At 31.7% G+C, this 18776-nt stretch overlaps 2 protein-coding genes across 2 annotated transcripts; one reads left to right on the top strand and one right to left on the bottom strand.

The window, feature by feature from the left end:
- The first annotated feature begins 1864 nt into the window (after nt 1-1864).
- Nucleotides 1865-2585, top strand: LOC125872419 (uncharacterized protein At4g14450, chloroplastic-like). Its single transcript, XM_049553148.1, has one exon. The coding sequence runs from the start codon at nt 2022-2024 to the stop codon at nt 2367-2369; it is 348 nt and encodes a 115-aa protein (XP_049409105.1). The 5' UTR covers nt 1865-2021; the 3' UTR covers nt 2370-2585.
- Nucleotides 2586-12780: 10195 nt separating this feature from the next.
- On the bottom strand, nt 12781-17031 carry LOC125872407 (ethylene receptor 2-like). The gene is made up of 3 exons (XM_049553137.1): nt 16497-17031; nt 14256-16077; nt 12781-13703 (listed from the first exon to the last, which is right to left on the bottom strand). The coding sequence occupies exons 2-3, from the start codon at nt 15996-15998 to the stop codon at nt 13161-13163; spliced, it is 2286 nt and encodes a 761-aa protein (XP_049409094.1). The 5' UTR covers nt 15999-16077; nt 16497-17031; the 3' UTR covers nt 12781-13160.
- Between the last annotated feature and the right edge of the window lie 1745 nt (nt 17032-18776).

Genomic DNA, 18776 nt, shown 5'->3' with positions numbered 1-18776 from the left:
GGTTGGGGTGGGTTTTAACTGACTTCCACGGACGCCATCACGGTCCGTCGTCAAGACCACGACACGTGAAGGGTCCCGTGGTGTTACGTCTGGGCCTGGTGGAGTCGAACTCTCCACCACTGGCAGGTCAACAGACCGTGGACCCTATCACAGTTGGTGAACCCTGTCGTGGTTCACTAGTTCAGGTGATTTTTCTGGAAAAGTTTTCTAGGTCTGGTTTCTGAAGTGTTACAGTTGTCCTTTCAAACTGCACCATAAAATTGTGAAGAGTTCTAAATGCGATAAGTGTTTTCTTACACGTAAATGGTTCCAAAGGTATTTTATCATCCTCTACTTTATCATCAACATTATGCTTTTTCGATGCTATCCACAATTTCTTCTGAGCTTTGAACCTCTGAACATATATCATTTTCATCCGGGTAATCCAACATGTTATTAACATTCATTTTATTGTGGTAACCGAGATCATAAATCATGACCTCAAGTTCATGAATGACGTTCGTCAAGTGGGTTCATTTTTATTTTCTGGGATTTCATCGCCCAATGAATTTCGCAATGTCAAAATACTCTTTAAATTAATAAATATTAATTTACTATTAAATAATATCTCTATAAAATAACAATATTTTATGATCCACCTATATTAATTTAGTAAAATATTACTATAGTATGTTGTGGGGTATATTCTATATTATCCTCAAACTTATTTTTTGAAATTATATTGAGTGTATTATTATTGATGCTCTTATAATCATATAAACCTACTTTTGTTGTTCAATATATATGATAGGGAAAAGGGATAAATATATCCCCGAACTTTCGAAAATGATATGTCAATACCCTTTGTCATACTTTTCGTCCATCAGAGCCCCTGTCGTCCAATAATCGGTGCATATTTACCCCTCCCACTAACGGAAGAATAATTAGTGACACGTGGCGCAATCCTACGGCTCAACCCGATTTGACCAATCTTTTAACCCAAATCCTAAAAACCCACGCATTATCTTCTTCTTCTCTATTTCTTCCTTTTCTTCCCCGTCGCTTTTTCCGTGAGCTTCAAACACTTCTATCCATCAAATCCTCTTTATCAAAACCCACCATCTATGTATTCAAAAATTGTGAACCCAATACTCCTCTCTGTAAGTTTACTGGCATCACTTGCAATTCTGATGGGTCAGTCAAAGAAATCGAGCTTTCGAGTCAAAGAATTTCTGGGTTTGTTTCTTTTGATAAAATATGTTCACTTAACTCATTGGGAAAGCTCTCTCTCGGTTACAATTTATTTTTTGGGTAAGTTATTGATGATTTGAACAAGTGTTGAATTACTTGGATGTTGGTAATAATAATGAATTTACTGGATCTTTTCTTGATGTATCTTCATTCACTGAGTTAACCCATTTTTATGCAGATAACAACGGGTTTACAGGAAAAATTTCATGGAATTATGGGGCAAATGTGAGTAATTTATATGAATAATAGGTTAGTATTTGTGTGGGTAATGGGGTATTGGGTTGGTTAAACGGGGTCATTGGACGAGTATTTTAAATTTTGGATTTATTAATGGGTCAAATCGTGTTGAGCAGTAGGATTGCGTCATGTGTCACTAATTATTCTTCCGTTAGTGGTAGGGGCAAATGTGCACTGATTATTGGACGGTGGGGGGCCTGATGGACGAAAAGTATGATGAAAGATATTGACATACCATTTTTCAAAAGTTCGGAGATATATTTATCCCTTTTTCCTATATGATATAATTTTATACAAAAAAAATAAAATAAAATGTGACATAGAGAGAATAAAATAAGATGTTAAAGTTTGTGTGCGAATAACGTCACATAAAATACTGCTTTTGTAAAGAGAAAATCTCTCCTTTCCTGTGGTTCCGTTTCTTTGACCTTTGACTGAATCTCTATCCATTCCTTTTTCCGCTTTAACTCCCTCCGCATCGTGCCTTCCACATGCCCCTATTTATACCTTTCTTCCCTTATCTGCAACCCTAAATCCACATTACAATTAATTACATGGCAGACAACAAACCACTCATTTCTTCTTCCGGCGACCGGCGGCAACCAAGCCGGTTACAACGCAGAGCCCCGGCGTCGATACAGGTAGATCGAGTAACCGATTGGAATGTTGCAATACCGCTTCTGTCGCCGCTGATAACTTCTCCGACGTCTCCTGAATCGGACAACTTGAAGGCGGCGATAAATGCTTTTTCCAGCTCGGTTCATAAGGAAGAGGTGAAGAAAGAGCATACAGAGAAGCCGGTGATGGTGTTTAAGAAGTGGCAGCATCCGGCATCGCCGTTCTGTTACGAGCCGGCTCCATTGGTGCCATTTGTATGTGCAGGAAGCTCCGATAGACGATGAGAATTTATAGATCTGGATCTTAATGTTAGGCAGCTGTTGATACAATCTGATTTGTAATTGGCGATTGTAAGGGCAAATGTAAGATTTAGTTTTAGTATTCTAAACACTTTTTTGTTAATAATCTCTCTCTAGTGATTTAGCCCTTGTTCTGTTCCTACAATCTGTACAATTAACAATTTTTTATTACTAATGACAAAAGGATACCCATTCAACAAACTCGATTAATGCTAATCTCACCTTCTCCCTCCAATGAAGTTTAAGAACTTGACATTAAAGGTAAATTGTTGATAAAGAACTTGGTGTTAAAAGGTTAGCAAAAGTTTGATAATTTTGTTTACTCAGCTGGCTCCACCATCTAGTCAGAGCCAACCTGGAGATGAAATGAAATTAGTTAGAAAGAAAAAGACAAATATACCCATGAACTAATATATATTGGATTGAGGAATAAAATTGTGTCATGTGTTCGTATTTAGTCTTTCATTAGAGTGAAGCGCATATATGTTCTACTTTTTTGGATGGCAAGGCATCAATGTCCCAAAGTATGACGGATATCTGCATATCATTTATGATATGATAGTTCGAAGATATATTTATCATTTTTTTCAATTAGTTATATTGGGCTGGCTAGTAAACAAGATTATTCACTCCAATCCTACCTTGAGATTGTCATAAAAATTTAACAAAGAACGACAATATTGAAAACAATTAAGAAAAAAAAAATAGCAATCATCAAATAATATGGTAAGCGCATAAGTGAAAACGAGATCCCATTGGCTTCTCTTATTGATTTGATATGTTAACAAACTTTTCAAAGATAAAAGGCATCCAATGAACTTTAGATTCATCATTTGAAGTCCAATTAAATGAACTAATGAACTCAATGTATAAAATTAGATTTTTAATTAAATTTATGTGTATTTCTACTGTACACTTTTTGATCGAAACCATCATTTTTGTATGGATTTGATTGATTGGTTAAAATTTAAAGTGTCTATAATATGTGACTCAAATCATATTTTCGTAATATTAAATGCAGTTTGTCAGCTTCCTTCATTTGGTTTGTGATTGTCTTTATCAAAACAAAAATTCCTGTCACCAATTAATGTTGACCATTTGCAAATAAGTGATTTTTGATGAATTTAGTGTAGAAATATCCAGAAAGTAAACGATTTATTTCTCGAAGCTGCTAAATACAAAACTTGTTTTTGGTCAATGAAAATGGTAGGCAACAGTGTAACACATGTTTTAATTTTCTTCCTCGTTGAGTTTCTAGAAAAGGCGGAAAGTAAGTTGGAAATTAGAGTGCAAATTTGGTACGGTACACCCAACAATATTGATAAAGACAATACTTTTCATAATTCATACCAAAGTCTATTTAGAAAAAATTCTTAACCACCTAGTTGATGTTTGATAAAAAAATTCAAATAAACTTTTACTTTATATGAAATTTATGAAAATAAAGTTATGTTTTTTATTTTATTTTTTTCATAGAGGAGTGAAGATAACACTTTATTTGTAATACTATATGAGATGGAATTTGAAAACAAGTTTGGAGTATTTTATCAAATTTGAAATCGAATATCAAGTTGAATTTGAAAATTTTATAACTAACATTAATGTTGAAATAAAGTGCAAATTTTTTTTTTAAAGTTCAATTATCATGGCAAACAGCTTAAGTTTGTGAATTGATTTTCCTTTTTACCTATTCGCTTGTGATTTGAATCGTTTGGTATGAGGGATAAGAGCTAATAATATGAGAATAAATACAGAATTATATATCAAAGTGGACCGTCTTCCTTATGTTTTTCTCTCATATATTTTTGATATCCATTTTGAGTCTCCACTAACTCAAATTAACTTATATTGAGAAGTAGGGGTGTTCACGGGTTGGTTTGGGTCGGTTATTGGTCAAAACCAAAACCAAATCAACTTAATCGGTTTTAAAATTATCAAAACCAAACCAAATCAAACCTAATATACATTTATCGGTTTGGTTGTTATCGGTTTCGGTTCGGTTTGGTTCGGTTATTCGGTTATTAACCATATACATAAAATTAAAACAAATAATTCATTCAAAATGTGAAGAAAAAAAAGTGACAATAATCAATTCAAAATGAAAAATAGTTAGAATGACTGATATTACGAAACTTTCGATCATTGAATTTACTATGAATAAAGCTTCAAAGTTCACTACTTTTGTCCTAGAAGGAAGAAACATTGATATTTTTAATCCCACGAAGAATTGTCATAGACATTCATATACATGAAACCAATAGGATAAATGTTCTTACCTTGGTCTTTTTTACTTTCATAAATCAATTATAAATAAAATTTTGATGAATACATATATAAGAATTTTAAAATTGTTTATACAATAGTATATTATGTATGTATAATAATAAAATTTATGTATATTATTTATCTGTTTGGTTCTGTTATTTCTTCGATTTTTTTCGAACAAAATCATAACCAAATCAAATACTATCGATTTTTTTTAAATTTAAAACCAAACCAAACCAAACCCTAAATAAAATCGGTTCATTTAATCGGTTTGATTGAATTTTTTGGTTTGGATCGATTTTTATCCAAACCGTGAACACCCCTATTGAGAAGTCTCAATATGAAGTAAGATGTATTAGTGCCTACTCGCCACCAGCCCACAGCCCAAATTTCCAGCCCATTAGCTTGTGGGCCGGGCCAATCCATCGATATGAGTTATGCCCATACAATTTTGAGTCATATTATTATGAAAAAAAAATTAAAACAGCAATATTTTAGCAATAGGATTTCTTGTCAACACTTTCAATATTTATTGAAAATGTCAATATTTTGGTTTGTTATAATGCTGACTGTATTTAATACAAGATGGACTTCTTTAAGTATAATTTTGTGTGTCATTATTTTAAAATGTAATTGAAATATAAATTGCGAGTGATATTGAAAATACAAATGAGCCAAATAAAATACAAATCTATTTACTAATGCAAATAGTATGAATACGTATATAATGAATACATAAATAAATTGCATTTTGATTATTTAGAATTGAAAATGAATACAAATCAAATCTAAATACAAATTATCTGGTATACAAAGCGATATTGAAAATACAAAATGAGCAAAATAAAATACAAAATATGTTTTATTGATGCAATTAGGATGAATACCTATATAAAATAAATAAACTGTATTTTGGTTATTTAGAATTGAGAATGCATACGAAATCAAATATAAATATAAAACTTGATGGTATACCATTAGGACGAATACAAAATCAAATCTAAATACAAACTATTTGGTATACAAAGTGATATTGTAAATACAAAATAAGCAAAATAAGATATAAACTTTGTTTTACATATGCAATTAGGATGAATACATAAATAAACTGTATTTTGGTTATTTAGAATTGAGAATGAATGGACAATTTAGAACTTCTATCCGACAATTGATTCATCAAATTCCATGGATTCAAGAAGAGTCTTTTCGAAACCATTCATAGAGCGACGGCGACGGAGATCTGGAACCCGACAGGGACACCGCCCGAGCCCTAAAACAAAATCACAAGAAAATCAAAAAAAAATTATTTAAAAGACTAAAAATCTGAAATACATAAATATTTGATGATTATCTAACCAAACTCACATTCTACTAAATCTGAAATATTAAAACAAAATCACAAGAAAATCGAAAAAAAATATTTAAAAGACTAAAAATTTGTAACACGTAGATATTTGATGATTATCTAACCAAACTCACATAAAAATCGAAAAAATTGATGAAAAATCCGAAATATATAAAATTCAAAATACAAGATAATCGGTGATTTTAAAAACAAAATCAACATAAATATCACTAAATAATCGAAATTATCTTTAACAATTGAGATATTTCTTGAGTTAAATTAGAAATTTGTTGAACAAATTAGGAGAACCATTCATAATTTGTATTTCTTGACCTACAAAGAAATTTGAAGAAAGTGAAAATATAAAACTTGAATGATGGGGGAAAAGAAACGTGAATGATGAGGAAAGAAGATTAATCGGTAGTTTTTTTTTTCTTTTTTCCTTTTTATCTATTATTGATTTAGAATTTGGTCCAATGATGAACTGTTTTGGAGGAAAAAAAAGGGTAAAATAAATAATAATATTTGAATACAATTATTTTGTAAAGTATTGACATTTGGACATTTTAAATAAATATTTTAAAGTGTAGTTGTTTTGACTAATTATGTTAGGTATATTGACTAGATTGCTAATTTTCCCTATTATTATTAAATAAAAGAGAAATAAGTAGATTGATTGTTTTTGAAAAACTACATAAATGGGGCATAAAACTCAAAATAATACATGTTCATATTTCAATCCAAAGTAATTCAAGAAATACTATTCTCTCAAAAATAATTACAGTCTATACCCCATTCATTAAGGCTGATATAGCTTAACCGATACTAAATCAGTATCATATATCGTATTGGTAACATTAAAACTGATAATTTCACCTAATTGATACTAAATCAGTATATATATATATATACGGTATTAATATTATTAAGATTTCTTGTTAAGAAATTACTCATTAGTAATGATACTATAAGAGTATATGTATATTGTTGTAGTATAATTAATGTTTTTTGTTCAGAAATTACTCATTAGTCAATGATACTATAATATATATATATATCATTAAGATTTTTTGTTCAGAAATTACTCATTAGTCAATGATACTATAAGAGTATACATATACTTAGTGAAGTATGAATGTAAAGTGATATATATAGGGCATGTGTGGAAGGACACTCTGGTAATTGAATTTGGTTTAATTGAGTGTAATTACATTGTCTGTCCTGTTTGGTTGGACATGTAGTTACTTGGTCAGCAGGTAATTGGTGTAATTGGCAAGGGGTAATTACACTCTCCAATTCACAGCCAGANTATTAGTCAATGATACTATAAGAGTATATATATACTTAGTGAAGTATGAATGTAAAGTGATATATATAGGGCATGTTTGGAAGGACACTCTGGTAATTGAATTTGGTTTAATTGAGTGTAATTACATTGTCTGTCCTGTTTGGTTGGACATGTAGTTACTTGGTCAGCAGGTAATTGGTGTAATTGGCAAGGGGTAATTACACTCTCCAATTCACAGCCAGATGCTGTGAATTGCTGATAATTACATAGTGTAATTACCAGCTGATTACTTTTTAATTTTTTTTTTTAATTTCTATTTTTTATTTTTTGTTTTTTGTTTTTTGTTTTAATTTTTTTTACTTCTATTATTTTAAGTTCTTTTTTTTATTATTCTAAAAATTTCTTAAAGTTTATTTTTTATTTTCTTCCCGTTCTCAACCTTACTTCATGTGATTCTATGCAATTTTTTCTTATTATCTATTTTCTTATGCCATGCTTATTTTCTCATTGGCATAATTCTATTAGTATTCTAATTTTTAAATTAAAATAGAATTTATTGTTAAGTAAGGTTATAAACTTACGTTTTCTTCTTTTCAAAAAAAAAAAAATTAAAAATCATATTTATGTATGCTATGTTGAAATTTGTGATAAGAGTATTATGTTAAATTTTTTGTTTTGAATTTATAATTTATGTTATATTTTCAATTTCATTTGTTTTAGTAATATTGAATTCACATTGCAAGTCATTTTTTAATTAGACCTGATAGATTATCTTTTGTCAAACATTTTAATAATTTATGACATTTTATTTATATAACATTTTATTTATATATTAATCTTTTTATCAAACATGCATTTCACGATGTTAGTAAAAACTCCATACTTTTTAGTTTTTATGATCAATTCAATTGAAATATATTAATTTGAAAAAATATAAATAAATTATTCTTTCGTAATATTAGTTAAGAACATATGTTTATTAATTAATATATTTTCAAAAAATAATATACATCTTAAATATTTAATTTAATATCATTTATATAGTTTCTTATTTGTCTAGTATAAATTTTAAATAATTAATTTTTATTTTTAAAATTTAATATAATATTATGATTGCTATTGTGCATCCAAACAGAACTTGTGTAATTACACTATGACATCCAAACAGAACATGTGTAATTACACTGTGACAACCAAATAGATCAGTGCAATTACTAAACTCTGTAATTACTAGGCTGATAATTACTACCCTAGTAATTATACCAATTCCAATTACCAGATGACTTTCCAAACAGACCCATAGTGTAATTATTTAGTGAGATTTGAATATAAAAAGGTATATGTATGTAATTATTCTATTTTTATGAGATATTTGCTTAGTTTCCCAGTGTTCTTTTACAACTATTAAAGCAAGGAAGATTTTTTTTAAAAAAAAATAGTCTAATTGAGATGAAATGGAGAGATTAATAATTACAACTCAAATTTCTACAACTTCTTTCAAATTTTAACGACAATGTCAAAAGGAATCCCGTGTACACCTCAAATCATCATTTAAAAAAATAAAATCTACAAATCACAACTCATTTGTGAGTTTTCAAACTTTTAGAATTTCTGACATTAGTGTTTTCAAATAAATTGTTACTATTCCATCGGTTCATATTTTTCATTTATTCTTAAAATAGATTTCCATTTTTACTTGTCACTTTTGACATATCAAGAAAAGACAATAATTTTTTTTCATGTTTTATCCTCAGCATTAAATACTTATTTTTCAAGACATCATTTAATAGAGGATAATTTAGTAAAATACCTATACAAATAATTATTTTTTTAATAAATGTGTCAAATCAAAGTATAACAAATAAAGTGAACGGAGGGAGTATCTTTTAAATACTTACTATTTTTTTACCAATTTCAAATCATTTGTTGTTCGAATGATAGATGAAGCAGTGAAAAATAAATAAGGTGAAGTTGCATGTAAATTATGATATCAAAAAAAGAAGCAGTAAGCTAAATTTATTTTGACTTGACAACGAAGTTTTTTTTAATTTTGTAATCTTAAATTAAAGATTGAAATCGATAATATAATATACATTTTTATTTTTTAAAATACATTGCTAAAAATAAGGCCTCAAATTTCTAAGACCTTATTTGTTTATACTTAATAGAGGTCTGAATTTTAATTATTCAGATCCACCTCACTAAGAGTGTTTGTTTTTAAGGACTAAATTTTAATTATTCAGATTCAACCCAATAAATTTGTTTGTTTTATTTACTTATAAGCCTCTTAATGAGTCTGAATAGATCCGTAAAACAATCTTAACATTATTCAGACTCAAAAATAAGATCTTAATTCAACTATATCACAACAAGTCATAAAAGTCACATTGTTTTCTTATTTATTTAATGTTAACTGCATGCTTACCGTTAGAATTTCCTTTATTCTAACTAACTTAACATGCGCCTTTTACTTTCATAGATTAATGAATACAATATTTGAATTGATAAGCACTCTCATGGTATAATATTTAGCATGGTTCCAGAAAATAAGAAAATGTTATTTGACCAAGTACAATAACAAATGTCTATTATAAAATAAAATGTTTTCATAAACAATATATTACTACTCTATATAAACTATTTTACATTGCATTATATTTAATTCTCAACTTTTTTGAGTGCAAAGAATAGCCATATTAATGATGTAACTTGTGTTAAATTCTTAAAAGATAAATCATATTACTTTGTTAAAGTAAAATATTCAAAATATTATTTTCTATATATAAAAAAAAACTATTTTACTAAAATGAGATTTTTAGAATATTTTATTGATATAGCGTTTAATTTCATATCTACATTCAGATGTTGAAAACAAACAGTCCTAATAATTCAGTGTTCAGATTTAGAGTCAATATCTTAATATTTAAATGTGTATTCAGATTTACACATCTAGATCTTAACATTCATATGTGTATTCAAATTCAGACGTCTTAATTTTAATAAAAACAAATAAGGTCTAAAGCAGTATCTTATTTTTGAATACATAGATCCCGCCCTGATGAAAATTATCACATCTTTTTACTTTCTGAGTTTTTCAAAAAGAGACGTTGAACTCAGAGACGTATCCAGGAGGGGGTCACCGGGTTCACGTGAACCCATGCTCCTCTCCTGAAATCATATATAATAGTGTTATATTTTTTAAAAATATTTAAATATAGATATGTGAACCCACATTTGAAGTATTATACCGTGCAATTATGTTGGGTGCACCTCTCTAAGTAAGGTTAGAAATTTGAATCTTTTAGTTATCTTGTTTTATTTTCTTTTTTAAAATTGGGTAATGTCTCTCTAAGTGGTTCGGATAGGTAAAAATAACTTTGGACCTATAATTTTAAAATTTTAATTATTTTTAGTGATAAGAACCTAAATGTTAAATCTATCAAATTTATATCTTAGATCCACCTTTTTGTAATAGTGCACCCATCATCTCAAAATCCTGGATATGCCTCTGAATTTGAACTGCGTAGTTTGCTTTGTTTATTGGTTTTATCGTAAGACGTATTGATGTTTACAAGAAAAATAAATGGGAAGAAGACAATGCATGTAGCGTGTACGTATCTAAATTCATGCATGGGTCTCTAATTTTGTCTTTAAGGTTGAGAGAAACAATCACATGAATGCACACAAAACTGAGGAATGGGCTTACATGCAAAATGCCCATGCCTTGGATATGATGAAGTTGGAAAATGAGCTTTTTAGCCATATCCAAAAGGATCAACCACATGCACCATCAAAAATTACTCTGACAATTATAAGTAAGTATTTTATCCAAGATATATACAACATGCACTACACATGTCTCAACCAAGTTGCTTACCGTGACAAAGTTCAAAACTTCACAGAGGGTGTGCAAAATTAAATTAATATTCATAATAGCTAATATTTAATTTTTGTATACTACATAATTTTTTGACGAAAAATATGTACCGAACCACCCTTCGCGTAAGTTAGCCCCCAAACCAAACCCCTTGGTTTTTCTCTACTAACAACATAGAAGTTATTCTTGAGTTGGGTCAAATTTGGACAGGTCATGGTAGGTTAAGACGACAATCGGGTTAAGACCAAACCCAAATTCGCTTAGGTCAAAATGGGTTAGGTAATGAATTATATAACAGGTTGAGACCCAATCCAACCCAAGTTTTACCAAGCTTAATTATTTTAGGTAATGAATTATTTTTTTCTTTATTATGACTATATCTAACTAATCAAATTGAAAAAATTGCCAAAACTTCTCATAAGCCAATTTGGGTTACATAACAATCTAAGTTTTAATGAATTGAGATGAGTTGAATTGAAATGGATTGAGCTAATAAACGAGCAAGTTGGGCAAATTGGGCTTGATTTTGCCACCCAATGGAACCAAAATTAAGGGGACTCGTACTATAAAAAAGTGAACACGAATTCGGTTTTGTTTGCTATGAAGGAGAATATTTTCCTTGGAAATTGTTTTGGAAGTTAAATTAAATTTCTTACTTATTTTCTAGTGTCAGTAAGTAAGCAAAAAGATATTATCCCAAAAACATTTATATATAATCTAGAAAAACAATATTAGGGTGAGGGGGCCTCAAGAGTGGGATGATCAAAGACTCAAGGCGTAGGGATTGGGGAGATTGGGTGGAAGGAGAGAATGCAATAAACATAAAATGTCACTTATGAAACTTGTTTTCCCTACTTCACATTCATTAAGAAAGTTATTTTCCTCATTTTTAAGAAACTATTTTTCCTAAAGAAAATATTCAAAAAATGTTTTCCAAATCAACACACTCAGAAGGAAACCAAGTGGATTTAATTTCATCTTTTTTATTAGTAAAAGATAAATTGTTAACATGTAGAAAAAAAGGGATGCTCAGATGGTAAGCATCCTCCACTTCCAATCTTAAGATCGTGAGTTCGAGCCAACAAACAATAGAGCAAAAAGGTACTTAGGAAAGCTCATAGGGGAGGGGTTTAAACAAAAGAATTTGTTGACATGTAGTGTACATACATCCTTAGACACAAGGTAAACACTCAATCTAGAATAACTTTTCTAGTTAGCATTGTAGACTAGCCAATATCTTCCATTTTAATGGTAATAACATTATGGAAACAAGCATGACTTGAAAAGTGAAGAACTCACAACCACCTAGGCTTATATACATAAAGATCAAAATCAGACAATATTGAGGATATCAGTGACAATCACACCACACCTCGTCAACTTTAAATTCCAGTTAACGGAAATTATTCAATCAATGGAACTAAAAGTGCACAATCTAAAGGATAAATTGGCCCATCTAAGTGCAAGAATTAACCAGCTTCATCGTAGTCTAGAATTATGTTTAACGTCTCATCTTAATGAAGTATTTTAGTATAGCTGTGAATGCATATTCATATAAGCCTACATTTTAGACAGGCCTTTTGAACATTCTTCACACAAAATTTTCAATTGGCAACAGATATTCCTGCAAATGCAAATCTAATAGCAAGAATAGTGCTCCAGAACACTTAGAAATGGAGCTATTCTTGAGACATTTCTCAACAGTATATACTTCAGTTCTAAGAACAGATTAGTTAAATTCTGAGCTGCTAAGATCAATAACATGTAGAATGGGCAAACCTGGCTCAAATCCTTTAGAGCTGAGAGCATTTATGAGAGTAGAAAAGACGATATATTTTTTGTACCATTTTGATTTCAAAGATTGTATGTATGTTACATCTGTATGCTGGAATCTTCAGGGGTGGGAAGTGGTCCAAGCAATTTCGTTTGCACATCTAGCATTAGGTTGTTGATGAAGCCCTGCCTTATAAACTCCACTCCTATAAGGCACCGTCAACATCATTACATCATTCTACTTCCCCGTAGCAGAACCCTCTGAAGCTCATCAGCAATCCCTGGCAATAGCACTGGTTTACGAATAAGTCCATTCATTCCAATCTGCAGGCATCTTCCAGTAACATTTTCATCAGCAGTCGCAGTTAAACCAACTATCAATGGCCAGTTGCGGCTACCAAACTTCCGAATTCTCATGGTTACTTCGAAGCCATCCAAATCAGGCAGGTGAAGATCCAAAAGGACGATTTGGAATGAGGATACAGCAGGGCTAAGAACACCAATACAGTCACGTCCAGATGAAACTGCAGAAACACTGCATCCCAATTTTTCAAGTAGCTTACTTGTTACCACTCTATTCACATCATCATAATCTGCTAACAGAACTTTAACTCCTTGGAGGAGTGAGTGTGGATGCGAATGATCAGAAGATTCCCCATATTCAGGAATGCCTATGGCAATTGATGGCCGCAGTTGAAGCCCAAGAACGACAGCCATGCTTTGATCAAAACCTTCTGGATTTGGGATTACCCAGATGTCTCCTTGCATCAACTGTTCATCATATTTGCATATCAGAAAGATGTTAGTGCCTACCCCAAACCACAACTATATGCACTTAAATTATAGTCAAAGGGAGAAAAAAGAGAACAAGTACTAGGGTACTACGAACTTCTATGTGTGGTTTCAGATTTCATTCCCAAACAACTGGGGTTAAAAGCTCCGTAAAAAAAAAACCTTAAGCAACTTTAATATCATATTTCCCAGTCACAAGACAAATGACATATTTAATTACATGACAGGCAATCAAGGTCATGGCATTGCTCTATCTTCTTTAACATGGAAATTGTAGTAGTTTACGCCATCTAGAAATCACAATTTAAAAGGTCTCATCCAATTGCAGTAGAAATTTCAAAAGTAGTCTGCCTAATATCATTTTGCCTTTGTAATAATAACTTTATTTTCTTTTAACCTATAACAGGATGATTTTATCAAAGTTGAGTGTACTATTACCAGAGAAGGAAGTGATTAGAACCAAATGAAACAGTTGGGTTTATAAACTCCAGAATATGCATACTCAGATGCTGGTATTTAGAAATAGAATACCTGAACCAGCTTTCTGCACACCGTGAAACTCAAGCCTTCATCCATCTCCTTACTGCAGCGTTTTGGCCTGTAATGTGGCAACGTGGTCCCCTCTGGCTGAGAGTGATTATTGCTTGTTCCAACTTCAAACCTGATATAGGCATTATCACGAGATGAGTTTGACCTCCTTGTTCTCCAAGCTCCACCGATGCCTTCCCTACTTATACTTTCTGGGAGAACCCTAAATGTGAGAAGACCTCCATTGGGGTCCTTCAAAAGATTTCCAACCATATGAAGAATAACTTGAAAAACTCTTCTTTCATCACCAAGAACATGATTTGGCAAAGATTTGTCAACCTTGATGGAAATATTATAACCCCTATAAGCACACAAACACTTGGCAAGACAAGCAGCTTCTTTTATCATGGAATGTAGCTGAAAATGTCTCATCTCCAAAGGGAATCTACCGTTGTCCTTTGTTGAAGTATCCATCACATCATCTATTAGGGTTGACACAACATTACTGGTTTTAACCATTGAATCCACAAGAAGCCGCTGCTCATTACCCAATTTCTCATCTTGCAACAAGGAGAGCAGACCCAATAATGAGTGCATGGGTCTTCTCAGACCATGGCTCATAACCATCTGAAATGCATTCCTTGCTTGACTCGCCCTAAGTGCATCCTGCTTTGCTTGCTGCAGAGCTCGGTTTTGCTCTTCCAATGTTTCTCTCATATGCTGAGACTCTTCAAGAATTGCAGCATGGGACAGAGCCACTGCAACCTGATCAGCCACAACCCTGACTATCTCAATTTCCTGGCTGCTCCACGATCTACCTTGTTCACCAGGTAGAACCAAAACCAGTATGGCATAACATTCTGGGACAAGTTCAGGAGTTCCACCTTTGAAGTTCGACACTTTAAGCATTGGCATCCTAATTGCAGCCACAGCTCCTGGTTCCCTACTCCCTCCACTACTCGCAACAGCAAGTGGGGAGTCGGCATCAAGTATCTTTACTCCATCAATCTCCTTAATCTGTATAACATCTGGATCACTTCTCGGGATAGGTAAATTATATGCACTATTAAAGCTATTGTCTCTCAGCTCATGAATTAGGTTCATCTCAGTTTTATTCTCATTGGGCTTCCAAACAGCACAGTTGTGCAAATCCAGTGTCTTGGATAGCTCCACCAGAGTTGTGTAAAGTATTGTATGACGGTCAAGTGACTTTCGAATCTCCTGTGTAAGCATCCGAACATGCCATCCAGCTTCTTTTTGCATCTTTATTAATCCAACTTCTCTACCAAGATCCCAAGTCTTCTTTTTCAGCATAAATTCCCTCACCTTGATTTTAAGCAGCATAGGAAAGAGGGTGATAAGGGTTATAGCCGTGGCGAAGGATACCAGTGCAGTGAGGACTTTAAAAATGGTTAAAGCAAGCATAAGCTGAAACGGGTGTTGGCCATAGTAAGTCCAGAAATTGAGCAAATGAGTCATCCCACACAGAACAATGAATGCAATAAATTGAAAGAGCACCCATTTGAACGGAAAGTTAGAACAGCTGACAAAGTAAAGGAGCTCAATTGGGATGGAAAAATACGCAATCGCAATAAAGAGATCACTAATCTTTTGGCACTCTAAGATACTCTCAATGCTCCAAAATCCCTCATCATCACAGTTACATCGCGGGAAACCATTATCAGCAGCCGATAAGGAAACAAAGAACGACAAAACCAACAAAGCTGATGCTAACGTCCTCAACATTGAGCAAGTCGTCTTCAGCCCATTTACTATATTAAATTTCCATTTCAGCACCAACGCTTCTTAATCAAGAATCATAAACCTGACAAATCCAACAAAACCACATATGCATGAAACAAGTTGTCAATTTCATTTCCAGTTCAAAAATGTCTTAGCCAAGAACATGAAAACACCTTTAAATTTAAAAAATGGCATCATGACATCATTACATACAGGAATAGAAACAAATGCATGCACCAACACCCACTTGCAATAATATAAACATAATTTCCCAAGAGCACAGTCTCAAAGACAAAACTAGTCCTACAAGTTGAAAAAAGAATATTAACTTGCATAATTAGTATTTTTCAAAATAACTATTTTATTCACCCTAATTACAGATAGGAGTCATAAATCCACTATGCACGTTAACCCAAATACAAAAAGCAGATCAAGTTAAACCATTAAAATAAACATGAAATTCAAAGTAAAACCAGAAAAGAAATTGCAGAGCATAATTACCAGAAGGAAGAATAAATATAGGCATCCTCTCTTGGAGAGCAAAACCCAGAAGAAGCCAATCCAATACTGAGATCCTATCGTTCCCCCACATGCAGATCCCAAGAATAGGCATCATCTTCTTATCCGAAACTCCATTTCCCCTCACATGCATTGGTATCATCAACAAACCCAAATTAACCAAAAACCCAATGCACCCACTACATAAACCGGTACCACATTACAACCCGTTTTCAGTTTTTCCGATCTCCGGCACCAACCCCACCCCGACCACCACAAAACTAGAGGTGATTAAGGGGCAAAACCGGGTTTTCACTTCATCACTTCCCTTATGCAAACCCCAAACTGAAACAAAAAAAAAAACAGAAATATAGAGAAGAAGCTCTCAATATTCTTACTGGCTAACAAATGAAACTTCTAATATTATTCTGAAGGAATTTAAATACGCAAGTGTCTTGTACTAGTACAAATAGAGAGAAAGAGACTGCCATTACAAACCATATATATATATATATATATTACATATAGAGAGAGAAAGAAGAGAGATAAAGAAGAGGTTTTGTTGGCGCCGTTGTTTGCTGTAGGAAAGAAGAAAATGGAAGCAAGGGAGAAGAATCTAAAGGAGGGTGTGGGGGTAGGTTTACATGAAGAGAACTTGGACGCACTTTTGGTCAATAAAGTAGTCATTTTTTCCATCTATTAGACTCCATTATTATTATTTTATTTAATTCTTTCAAAATCTATTGCTATCTTTCTCTCTCCATCTACATAGATAACTGGGGAATAATATATAGTATTTTGACAAGGGTGGAATGAAATAGCCCACGTGCCAATGGTGGAAAATGCACGCGCTACCGGAGGCGCGTGAAGAAAATTCATACGGAACAGTATCGCAGACATACTGGTTGGCCGGACGGGGCCATGCAAACCGCGAAGGTGAAGCTGAAATTTCGCCGTTAGAAATGTAGAGACACCAAATTTACTTTTATTGTGAAACGAAATGAAAACACTCTTAAATTTGGCGTGAATTATTAGGTTTATTTTTAAATTATTAATTACTTTGAAAACACCTACTTAGTTGGCTAATTAAATTTATTTATCCTCTCATCTTACAACATAAATGAGATATACCCAATTCTCACCAAATATAGTGATTTTTTCAATACTTTTCTCCATTTTTTTTATTGAGAATTTATATTTCTACCACAGTTTGAGATGACTTGTTATGTCATGTTGGAAGTATATCTAAGTTTAGTTAAATACATAAAAAAATAAAATTTTGTAAAACTATCAATAGTTCAAAAATAAAAATTAATAATTTAAGAATATTTTCAAATACTTTTCTATACTCCTAATAGATATTTCACCTAAAATAAACACTACTAATGAGAAAAACTTTAATTACAACCAACATTGGTTGTGATGCACTGATGAGAGTGTTGCACTCTTAATCAGAGGTCTTGGGTTCGAGCCCTGGGTATGAAAAAAGTTTTGTTGGGAGCATCACCCCCGAATGGACCTTGCAGAGCACAATCCAAATTTAGTCAGAGTTCCAATATGAACTTCGAACACCAAGTGGGAAAACAAAAAAGAAAAAACTTTAATTACAATTAAATGGTACCACTCGTACTACTCTATTTTGCGCTATTTCATGCTATATGGGTGGATTCTTTTCAATGATTTTAACTTTTTTGAAGATAATTTGCTTCATGTAATGTTAGGGTTTTTTTTTAAAAAAAATAAAATAATAAATATTCAATCATAACAATTTCACATTTGCATGATTTATGTATTTAGGGATCATAACCTTATCGATATCAAAGAGAAATCAATATGATTGAGATGATTATAAAAAATCTAATTTTTGTTGATTATAAAATACCCAAATGAAATGGCATAATTTTTTAAGAATAACCGACCGAATCATCCCACTGAAACCCTGATTAGAGCTTTGTAACTATAAGTAAGAGAGCATTTAATATTTTTACATTGATTATTTTATTTTATTTTTATAACTAAATAAATATAAATTTATTCTAACTTTTTTTTTTTTTTAACTATGTAACATTATCAATTACCCTATTTGATATGTTAATTTTTATACGAAGCAGCTAAAAGTTACCAAACATAACATTAATTAGGAAACATGGATTGATTTACCATATTATAAAAATAGTTCATATATATTTTTATTGTTATAAAAGTGGTTCATATATTTCTATCGTTACAAAAATGGCTTATACATATCTTTTTCATTTAAGGAAAGTGAAAAAATAACTCTAA

This window comes from Solanum stenotomum, chromosome 8, assembly GCF_019186545.1.
Source record: "Solanum stenotomum isolate F172 chromosome 8, ASM1918654v1, whole genome shotgun sequence".
NCBI classification, from domain to species: domain Eukaryota; kingdom Viridiplantae; phylum Streptophyta; class Magnoliopsida; order Solanales; family Solanaceae; genus Solanum; species Solanum stenotomum.
This window is presented reverse-complemented; position numbering and strand designations above follow the sequence as displayed.

Excerpts from the sequence above, each read along its gene's own strand:
- LOC125872419 (XM_049553148.1), top strand. The coding sequence starts at position 2,022 with ATGGCAGACAACAAACCACTCATTTCTTCTTCCGGCGACCGGCGGCAA.
- LOC125872407 (XM_049553137.1), bottom strand. The coding sequence starts at position 15,998 with ATGTTGAGGACGTTAGCATCAGCTTTGTTGGTTTTGTCGTTCTTTGTT. Across the intron at positions 13,704-14,255 it reads TGTGCAGAAAGCTGGTTCAG|TTGATGCAAGGAGACATCTG; the intron begins GTATTCTATTTC and ends TATGATGAACAG.